The 11,831-nt window shown below is 40.0% G+C and overlaps 1 protein-coding gene across 1 annotated transcript; it reads left to right on the top strand.

Moving 5' to 3' along the window:
- The first annotated feature begins 708 nt into the window (after positions 1–708).
- Positions 709–4,002, top strand: LOC147988465 (NADPH-dependent aldo-keto reductase, chloroplastic-like). The gene is made up of 7 exons (XM_087541147.1): positions 709–978; positions 1,120–1,170; positions 1,335–1,411; positions 1,510–1,597; positions 2,666–2,941; positions 3,035–3,283; positions 3,726–4,002. Exons 1-7 carry the CDS (start codon positions 766–768, stop codon positions 3,807–3,809), a joined length of 1,038 nt encoding a protein of 345 aa, XP_087397273.1. The 5' UTR covers positions 709–765; the 3' UTR covers positions 3,810–4,002.
- Positions 4,003–11,831: the final 7,829 nt, after the last annotated feature.

Below are 11,831 nucleotides of genomic sequence, written 5' to 3'. Positions count from 1 at the left end.
TGGTTGACACACTCAATCAGGTTTAGCAGCTTAGTTGATAGGACAAACACTAGAAAATCTAGTTCTGGTTTGGTTAATGAACGCCCAAGCCCATCACGGTCTTCCTTAATGTATCCATTCAAATTTTTGGGACGCCCATGCACCTAACACTTCCGTCCTGATTTTTTTTTGGAAAAGTTTTGTACAAAAACAGCCTCCAATTTTTGCCTAAGTTCAAACCAAAAATAGAAAAAGGTTTTGCTATGTCCGAAATGGGAGCAATCTAAACCGTGAAAACGGGGTTGTGGGTGCGTAGTGCAACACGTCAGCCATGTAGATGCACATGTGGTCGCAAGGCCGATCCTACGGCTCATAACATGGCCGTGCTGTTGTGTTCCAGACTGAACGTTCGTGTGGAATATTAAGCAAATAACAAAAATATTGCCTCAGTGCCAAGACCAATGCTAAGCTCTCAAGAGTGCCATGAAACAAGTAGAGATAAAAAAACATTCATTATAGGACTAGGTACGCTACGATATCGACAAAAAGGTTTCTCCACTGGTTTCTTCCATGATGGAGGGGGAGATGCCTGGCCATCAAATCAATCCAGGGGATGATGACCCGGCGGATAGATTAAAGCAGGCGGCCACGTGATATTTTATCGTATCTGTACCGTGCTACCGAGCACAAACGCCATCAGGTTTAGATTAGCTTTATTCCTAATAAATTAGATTTTCTCTTGGATTAGCTTTGTACTGGTGTACCGTGCTACATACCAACAACCAGATGCTAGCTGCTCACTCCTCTTCCTCTCCAATCTCATGCGGTGCTGCAAGTGCCGCGGACCAGCCGTTGTGCATCAGTCTGTCAGCTCGTTGGGCGGTGGTGATGGCGAGGCACCTCGCGCTCAACACCGGCGGCACGATCCCCTCAGTGGGGTATGGCACCTGGCAGTCCAAGCCAGATGAGGTTGGCCAATCCGTCTACGCCGCCGTCAAGGTTCGCACAGCCTCACATGATTTGGTTTCTTCAGATCATTTATTCCCTTTGTGTAGTCCTAGTCTCTGTATTTGAATGGTGATTTTATATATATTTCCTCCAAGAGAATCACAGATTTGAGATTGTTTTTGAATCGTGCAGGCAGGGTACCGACACATCGATTGTGCCAGGGCTTACCGCAACGAAAATGAGGTAGGTGATCATTTATTCCTTGTTTGGCAAGCGTTTAGAAAAATCCTTACATTTGTGGATGGAGGGAGTTTATCGTTGTTGTTGTTGACAATACTGTTTCCATTCCAACTGATTAACAATTGTTGGCTTAAGGAAGGCATAACATTTGCTCTTGGATTATTCAGGTTGGTTTGGCACTGCAAAAGCTATTCGAAGAGGGTGTCGTGAAGCGGGAAGATTTGTTTATCACCTCTAAGCTGTGGTAAGCTCAGAGCATTGGGATTGATCTGTTCAGTTCACCTGCATGGATTTCTCTGCAGTTTAAGTTCACCGAGTAATAGAATTAACCGGTGATTTTAGGCATGATCATCACGCTCCAGAAGATGTGCCGGAGTCAATTGACAGAAGTCTGAATGACTTGCAGCTTGAGTATTTGGATCTTTACCTTGTAAGCACCTTCCATTTCATAATCATGTTTCACTATCGAGTTGCTCCAATCTTGCCATTGTGTTGTACTATCTCACTTTTTCTACTGAATATGGTGATTTCTACTCTACATTTGCATGCTCCTTTCATCGTCTGGAACAATATACCTCATAAAACTAGTGGTAGTGATCTGGATTACACGAAACTTTAGATTTCTCGAGGTTATCATCGACAAATAAATATGTGTTATTCATGACCACCTATAGTTTAAAGTGTGGAAACATGATCCTATATTAGACTGCCCGTAACGGAAGTTCATATGCGGTATCATGCATGCTAACTTGACATTTTCTTATGAGATGTCGCACAGTTAATTGAGGAAATTGAGGATTTGGTATCATATTAAATTTTATACCACATTGTGTCATGCATGAGAATAAAATGAAGCAATCTAAGATACTAACTTATGATTATGCATTCGTAACATCATACACTAGTATCATATGCATGATACTACTAGACGATACTCCCCATTACGGGCAGGCTTAAGTGGCCAGTCCACTACTTAGTAATTGCCTGCTTAGTAATTGTATTGTTTAATGTGTAGAAACACGATCCTCTGTTAAGTCACCAGTCCACTGCTTAGTAATTGTATACTTTTCATGCAAGTGGGCTTCTTTTCTGTGATCTAGTCACAAATCCACATCCAACTAAAATAATTTCAAGTACGCACCACTTAACACACATGCATGTTTCTCGATATGGTTTTATCTTTTGGTATGAGTTGGTATATTGTCTTGAGCTTGGGCATCATTTTCAGCATCTTGAATATATTTGTGAGAAATACTCTCTCCGTCCCAAAAAAAAGTGACTCAATTTTGTACTAAATTTAGTACAAAATTAGTACAAAGTTGAGTCACTTATTTTGGGATGAAGGGAGTATATTATATATTTGAAGAATTTTATCACTACATTTTAGTTGAATTGTATTTTCCTTTGAGAGGATTTAAGTATTTACCTATTGGAGCTATATAGCAATGTTTTCATGAAGAATTTGAAATTGAGTTTTTACCGGTATGCAATTTTGTAGATCCATTGGCCATTTAGGCTCAAGAAGGGCACCGACGCAAGCAATCCTGAAAACTTTGTACGACCTGACATCCCTACTACTTGGGGAGCAATGGAAAAGTTATATGATACTGGAAAAGCTCGTGCAATAGGTGTGAGTAATTTCTCAACAAAGAAACTGGGTGACTTGCTTGATCTAGCTCGTGTACGTCCAGCTGTTAATCAGGTGGAAAGTCATCCAGGTTGGCAGCAAACTAAGCTCCACAACTTTTGTCAGTCAACCGGTATTCATCTTTCTGTAAGTTCGTGGTGCACTTGGGGGCAACTGGCTTTCTAATGTTTAAAAAATATATGTTCTTATTATACCCGACTATGTATATGTATATTGCAGGCATACTCACCACTAGGTTCACCTGGTACGCCTTGGATGAACAGTAATGTCCTTCAAGAACCGGTCATCACCTCAATAGCAAATAAACTTGGGAAAACTCCTGCACAGGTGGCCCTGCGCTGGAACATTCAGATGGGTCATAGTGTACTACCAAAGAGCCTGAATGAGGAAAGGATAAAGCAAAATCTTGATGTTTATGATTGGTCTATTGCAGATGACTTGCTTGCGATGATATCCGAGATTAAGCAGGTTTGTTGCTATTCTTTATACCCCCACACTTAAATGAGGACAAAATTGCAATGATATTTTCCACTACGACAAGGCATCTTTGTGAGATGAGATGATATGTTGGACTATCACCATGCGAAAAACCGTAGCACATCTGACAACTGACAAACAATCCATGTGTAAATACTCCGCAGAGTATATATATTCTTTGTTGCATTACGGTAATTTTGTATAATCAAAAGTCTCTACATAGGTCTTTTTACCTTGTTGGAACGTGGTAAAAAATAACATCTTGACACCTTGCGTTGCCAATTGTGTTGTCTTTTTCCATTCTTTAAGAAAGAAATGCAACGGATTTTTTTAATTTTCTTGATCTATTTAATCAATGCATCTTGTTGTTATTTAACAGTTCATAGTATAGAGCGAGTGCATCTGATTACCTTAATTATTTTGTGGCTTTCAGGTTAGACAGTTCAGAGGTGACTTTACCATTAACCAGCAAAGCGTCTACAAGACCCTCGAGGAGCTCTGGGACGGGGAAATTTAGGATCGTGTTTATCCTTAGCAATCTACGTACATTAGAACCGTGCACTTCAGATATACCTACAGTATGTTACTTTGGATGTTGGTTAATTTTCAGTTCTGATTCAAGATCATGTGTTGTGGTACGTAGAAATTTGCACCTTGTATCTGTACCGACTTGTCAACTTGTAACTTGATTGACAATATTGTGTGTAGCATGCGCAAAACCATGTGAGATCATTCAGCCTCCACCAGTGTTGGACAATGCTGGTGTTGGCGTGGTGTCGGTGCTGATGATGGGCTCACTCGCGTATAAGCACAATATAGCCCAGTCGATGTGAACCCCTAATGTTTTTGCCGTGGCTTCACCTATTCAATATTCACCATGGGTCTACCTATCTGTTCCAGGACTACAGCCTATCTCATTGACCCTTGACCTGAGCGTTCCTGCTATTCATGTGTCATCTGATAGTACGGAGGTCATTTCGATCATAAAGAGACCTTGACCCTGCATGCTGTTATGATTCTATCCTTCTGGAGATTGAATATCACTGACTTTCTTTCACGGAGGTTGCTTTCGAACATGAAAAGAGATGCCACAACGCTGAGGAGCATTTGTTGCCTAAAGCTTTTTTCTACCCTAGCTCTTGGGTGGCATGCTTTTTTAGGATATAAACCTCTGCTAGTTTTCTTGGACACATTTTGTTCCTTTTTTTAATCTGGTGAGTGCTATCATTTATACTGTTATTTACTGGGATAATTTTTGGTGTCTCAAGAAGTGCTTCTCTCATATCCCTCATACACATTACTGAAGCCATTAGTAGGAGTGATTCAATTCGCTTGTTTTGTTTTATTCTAGTTGACATTAGTAGGTCCAAGAACATGATTTTGCTGAAACATTACTTTCACGAAATCAGATCCATATTTTTCAGGATTATCTCTGAACTCAAATCCCCTTATATGTATTACTGGGCCATAACTAGGAGTTGTATAGCCCTTTTGTTTGTTTTACTTGGTTGCAACTTGATAACCCACAAGTATAGGGGATCAATTGTAGCCTCTTTCGATAAGTAAGAGTGTCGAACCCAACGAGGAGCTAAAGGTAGAACAAATATTCCCTCAAGTTCCATCGACCACCGATACAACTCTACGCACGCTTAACATTCGCTTTACCTAGAACAAGTATGAAACTAGAAGTATTTTGTAGGTGCTGTTGGATAGGTTTGCAAGATAATAAAGAGCGCGTAAATAAAAAGTAGGGGCTGTTTAGATGAAGACACAACTAAGTTAGTTTTAGTAGCGAGCTTGTTGTCATGAGAAAGTTATTTGTCCCTAGGCAATCGATAACTAGACCGGTAATCATTATTGTAATTTTATTTGAGGGAGAGGCATAAGCTAACACACTTTCTCTTGTTGGATCATATGCATTTATGATTGAAACTCTAGCAAGCATCCGCAACTACTAAAGATCATTAAGGTAAAACTCAACCATAGCATTAAAGTATCAAGTCCTCTTTATTCCCATACGCAAACAACCTACTTACTCGGGTCTGTGCTTCTGTCACTCAAGCCACCCACCATAAGTAAATCATGAACATATTGCAAACCCTACAGCGGGGATCCCTCACGCTTGCGCGACACGGAGAGCACCATAGGACAGCACCAATAATATAGCATGCAACTCAAACCAATCACGATCATCAATTAACCCATAGGACAAAACGGATCTACTCAAACATCATAGGATAGCCATACATCATTAGGAAATAATATATAGCATTGTGCACCATGTTTAAGTAGAGATTACAGCGGGTAAAAGAGGGGTTACACCGCTGCATAGAGGGGGGAGGAGTTGGTGATGACGGCGGTGAAGTTGTTGGTGTAGATTGTTGTTGCGATGATGGCCCCGGCGGCATTCCGGCGCCACCGGGAGAGAGGGGGAGAGAGCCCCCCTTCTTCTTCTTCTTCTTCTTCTTCTTCTTCTTCTTCTTCTTCCTTGACCTTCTTCCTAGATGGGAGAAGGGTTTCCCCTCTGGTCCATGGCCTCCATGGCGGCGACGGGGCGAGAGCCCCTCCGAGATTGGATCTGTCTCTCTATCTCTCTCTGTTTCTGCATTCCAGATTCTTCCCTTTCACCGTTACTTGAAATCCCAGAGATCCGTAACTCCGATTGGGGTGAACTTTGGACACGATTTTTATCCGGATATTAGATTTCTTGCGGCGAAAGAAGGGCACCAACTGACTTAGGGGGTGGCCACGAGGGCCTAGGGCGTGCCTGACCCCCTGGGGCGCGCCCCCCTGCCTCGTGGCCCCCTCGGGCATCGTCTTGCGTTGATTCTTCTTCCCAAAAATCACATATATTCCAAAAAAATCCCCGTCAGTTTTTATCCCGTTTGGACTCCGTTTGATATGGATATTCTACGAAACAAAAAACATGCAACAAATAGGAACTGGCACTGGGCACTGGATCAATATGTTAATCCCAAAAATAGTATAAAAAGTTGCCAAGAGTATATGAAAAGTTATATAGTATTGGCATGGAACAATCTAAAATTATAGATATGACGGAGACATATCAACATCCCCAAGCTTAATTCCTACTCGTCCTCGAGTAGGTAAATGATAAAAAAGATAATTTTTTATGTGGAATGCTACCTAGCATAATCTTGATCATGTAATCTAATCATGACATGAATATTAAGACACGAGTGATTCAAAGCAATAATCTATCATTTGACATTAAGACAATAATACTTCAATCATACTAATAAAGCAATCATGTCTTTTGAAAATAACATGGCCAAAGAAAGTTATCCCAACAAAATCATATGGTCTGGCTATGCTTCATCTTCACCACACAAAATATTCAAATCATGCACAACCCCGATGACAAGCCAAGCAATTGTTTCATAATTTTGATGTTCTCAAACCTTTTCAACTTTCACGCAATACATGAGCGTGAGCCATGGATATAGAACTATAGGTGGAATAGAATACGACGATGGAGGTTGTGTGGAGAAGACAAAAAGGGAGAAAGTCTCACATCAACGTGGCTAATAAACGGGCTATGGAGATGCCCATCAATTGATGTCAATGTGAGGAGTAGGGATTGCCATGCAACGGATGCACTAGAGCTACAAGTGTATGAAAGCTCAAACTAAAACTAAGTGGGTGTGCATCCAACTTGCTTGCTCATGAAGACCTAGGGCATTTGAGGAAGCCCATCGTTGGAATATACAAGCCAAGTTCTATAATGAAAATTCCCACTAGTATATGAAAGTGATAACTCAACAGACTCTCTATATGAAGAACATGGTGCTACTCTGAAGCACAAGTGTGGTAAAAGCATAGTAACATTGTCCCTTCTCTTTTTTTTTTCTTTTTTTGTAAGCTTCTTTGACCTCTATCTTTTTTTAGGGGGGGGGGGGGCTTCTTTGGCCACTTTTATTTTGATCATGGGATAATGTTCTAATAATGATGATCATCACACTTTTATTTATTTACAGCTCAATATTACAACTTGATACTAGAACAAAGATATGACTCTATATGAATGCCTCCAGCGGTGTACCGGGATGTGCAATGATCTAGCGTAGCAATGACATCAAAAAATGGACAAGCCATGAAAACATCATGCTAGCTATCTTACGATCATGCAAAGCAATATGACAATGAATGCTCAAGTCATGTATATGATGATGATGGAAGTTGCATGACAATATATCTCGGAATGGCTATGGAAATGCCATAATAGGTAGGTATGGTGGTTGTTTTGAGGAAGATATAAGGAGGCTTATGTGTGATAGAGTGTATCGTATCACGGGGTTTGGATGCACCGGCGGAGTTTGCACCGACTCTCGAGGTGAGAAATGGCAATGCACAGTACCGAAGAGGCTAGCAATGATGGAAGGGTGAGAGTGCACATAATCCATGGACTCAACATTAGTCACAAAGAACTCACATACTTATTGCAAAAATCTATTAGTCATCGAAACAAAGTACTACGCGCATGATCCTAGGGGGATAGATTGGTAGTAAAAGACCATCGCTCGTCCCCGACCGCCACTCATAAGGAAGATAATCAATAAATACCTCATGCTCCAACTTCGTTACATAACGGTTCACCATACGTGCACCCTACGGGAATCACAAACTTCAACACAATTATTTCTACAATCCACAACTACCCACTAGCATGACTCTAATATCACCATCTTTATATCGCCAAACTATTGCAAGGAATCAAACATATCATATTCAGTGATCTACAGGTTTTATGTATGATTTTATGACTAACCCATGTGAATGATCAATTCATGTCATCTCTCTAAATAGATATAAGTGAAGCAAGAGAGTTTAATTCTTCTACAAAAGATATGCCCACGCTCTAACAAATATAAGTGAAGCAAAAGAGCATTCTACAAATGGCAGTTTTCTATGTGAAGACAAACAAGCAATCCAAACTTCAAATGATATAAGTGAAGCACATCAAGCATTCTATAAAGCCATACTCAAAAGATATAAGTGAAGTGCAATGAGCATTCTATAAATCGACAAAGGACTATCTCATACCAGCATGGTGCATCAAAGAAAAGTGGAAACTAAATGCAAAAGACGCTCCAAGATTTGCACATATCATGTGACAAATAAAAATATAGCTCAAGGTAAAATTAAGGATGATTGTTAGAAGAAAGAGGGGTTGCCTTCCGGGGCATCCCCAAGCTTGGTTGCTTGGGAGTCCTTGAATATTTCCTTGGGGTGCCTCAGGCATCCCCAAGCTTAGGCTCTTGCCACTCCTTATTCCTTCATCCATCGTGATCTCTCCCAAAACTTGATAACTTCAATCACACAAAACTTAACGGAAAGTTCGGTAAGATCCATTAGTATAATAAAGCACATCACTACTCTAAGTATTATTGCAAACCTATTCATATTTTGTTTTTTCATTGTAGCTACTGTAATATAACTTTTCCATGGCTTAATCCATTGATAGAAATTGATAGCTTCATCAAAAAAAGCAAACTATGCATCAAAAACAGAATCTGTCTTAAATACGACAATCTGTAGTAATCTGAACATTCACCATACCTCTGGTACTCCAAAACTTCTTCCAACATTAGGAAAAATGAAAATTTTGTATAGAAAGACAGTGCAAAAAGTTTGAGAACTGTTTGACATTCCAGTAAAAAATGTAAAATCGTGCACTACAGCCAACGTTTCTGTTCTGCACCGCACAAACCAACAAGCAATGTAAACATCCTAAAGGCAAATCTTGGCACATTATTTTTATAATACAATGGAATTGTACAAGGGGATAATTATTTTTTTTGAAAAGTTTCTGTAATCAAGATTCACATTCATGAGCATGAACAAAGTTCAAGGAGCTCCCCCACTTCAACAATGCTTGTCTCTCTCACTTTCACTTTCCTTTTTGAAAAGCTTTGGGTTCCCCTCTTTTTTTAAAAACTTTATAAAAGCACTCAACAGAAATAAATGACTCTCTAAAACTTCCGGGTTGTCTCCCTGGAAGCGCTTTCTTTAAAGCCATTAAGCTAGGCATAATGTGCTTAAGTAATGAATCGACCCGGATCCCAAGGTATATCAAAGCCAATTTGAATCAACAATGATTTGTAATTTAGTAGTGAGCACAAAGTAACATATATCAAGCAATGGCGAAGTCTAACTCTCTTCCTATGCATCGGCATGTCATACAAGAACAATTCATGCACATCAAGTAAATGCCAATACATAGCATAAGTAGTTTCTTGCAAATCTATCGTGTTGGAAACATAAAGAGGCAGAGATGTAGTTCCTCTCTCATAATAATTGCAAGTAGGAGCAGCAAGCACATGCATATTATATCTATAAAAATCATCATGTGTAGCAGTAAAGCGCAACCCATCAATATAATCCTTAATAAGGGCAAACTTCTCCGATATAGTGTAGTCAGGAGAATTCAAATAGATTATAGGACTATCATGCGTGGGTGCAATAGCAACAATTTCATGTTTAACATAAGGAACTATAGCAAGTTCATCTCCATAAGCATAATTCATATTGGCATCTTGGCCACAAGCATAGCAAGCATCATCAAAAAGGGATATTTCAAAAGAATCAACGGGATCATAACAATCATCATAGCAATCATCCTTCGGTAAGCACGAAGGGAAATTAAACAATGTATGAGTTAAAGAGTTAATCTCATTAGAAGGTGGGCACGGGCAGCTAATCCACTCTTCCTCCTTTTGTTCTTCGCTCTCCTCATCATCTTTTTCATCCAATGAGCTCACAGTTTTATCAATTTCTTCTCCCATAGACTCCTGCAAAATATTAGCCTCTTCTTGGACAGCGGAGACTCTCTCAATAAAATCATAAATATCGGAATTGAATTCATAATTTTCATAAACAACATCATCAAGATTTTCACACTCTTTAAACAAAGATTCAATTTCATAAGCACACATAAAAGCAACGAATTCTTCTGTTCGTTCCACATCATACTAATCATATATACCATTAGCATATGAAGCTAATGTTTCATTATCATTAAATTCGCATGAAAAGGTAAGGTGTGGAGCCTTCATCCTAGAGCAACAAGTATAATCATATCTCAAGCATAGTTGTCGAGCATACCAATGAAACATATAAATTTGATCGCATAATAGTTTCCCTTTTGAGTCAAGTGATAATTCTTAAAGAATTCACGTTGATCCAATGTTACCCCCATTATAAAGTTGAATGGGGTTTTCTTGGGATTATCAAAGTAGTACATAATATCTTTCACATAATGAGCATCGAGGGTTTTAGAAGGTTCCCCATCTCCATGAGTAGCAAATAAACCTATTTTTTTGGTATTTCGTGTTCCATATCCATAACTAAATATAGAGAACAACTTAGAACACCAAATAAAAGTTACTTAGTGATAAAGCAAACAAGCACACACGAGTATATTCACCCCACACTATTGCTCCCCGGCAACGGCGCCAGAAAAAGGTCTTGATAACCCACAAGTATAGGGGATCAATTGTAGCCTCTTTCGATAAGTAAGAGTTTCGAACCCAACGAGGAGCTAAAGGTAGAACAAATGTTCCCTCAAGTTCTATCGACCACCGATACAACTCTACGCACGCTTAATGTTCACTTTACCTAGAACAAGTATGAAACTAGAAGTATTTTGTAGGTGATGCTGCAAAGATTTGCAAGATAATAAAGAGCACGTAAATAAAAAGTAGGGGCTGTTTAGATGAAGACACAACTAAGTTAGTTTTAGTAGACAGCTTGTTGTCGTGAGAAAGTTATTTGTCCCTAGGCAATCGATAACTAGACCGGTAATCATTATTGCAGTTTTATTTGAGGGAGAGACATAAGCTAACACACTTTATCTTCTTGGATCATATGCACTTATGATTGGAACTCTAGCAAGCATCCGCGGCTACTAAAGATCATTAAGGTAAAAACCCAACCATAGCATTAAAGTATCAAGTCCTCTTTATTCCCATACGCAAACAACCTACTTACTCGGGTCTGTGCTTCTGTCACTCACGCCACCCACCATAAGTAAATCATGAACATATTGCAAACCCTACAGCGGGGATCCCTCACGCTTGCGCGACACAGAGAGCGCCATAGGACATCACCAATAATAAAACAAGCAACTCAAACCAATCACGATCATCAATTAACCCGTAGGACAAAATGGATCTACTCAAACATCATAGGATAGCCATACATCATTGGGAAATAATATATAGTGTTGAGCATCATGTTTAAGTAGAGATTACAGTGGGTAAAAGAGGGGTTACACCGCTGCATAGAGGGGCGAAGAGTTGGTGATGACGGCGGTGAAGTTGTTGGTGTAGATTGTTGTCGTGATGATGGCCTCGGCGGCGTTCCAGCGCCACCGGGAGAGAGGTGGAGAGAGCCGCCCTTCTTCTTCTTCCTTGACCTTCTCCCTAGATGGGAGAAGGGTTTCCCCTCTGGTCCATGGCCTCCATGGTGGCGGAGGGGCTAGAGCCCCTCCGAGATTGGATCTGTCTCTCTGTTTCTA

The sequence above is a fragment of the Triticum urartu genome, chromosome 1A (assembly GCF_056163025.1).
Source record: "Triticum urartu cultivar PI428250 chromosome 1A, HENAU_Tu73, whole genome shotgun sequence".
Taxonomy (NCBI): Eukaryota; Viridiplantae; Streptophyta; class Magnoliopsida; order Poales; family Poaceae; genus Triticum; species Triticum urartu.
The sequence above is the reverse complement of the archived record's forward strand: the minus strand, read 5'-3'. Positions and strand labels throughout refer to the sequence as shown.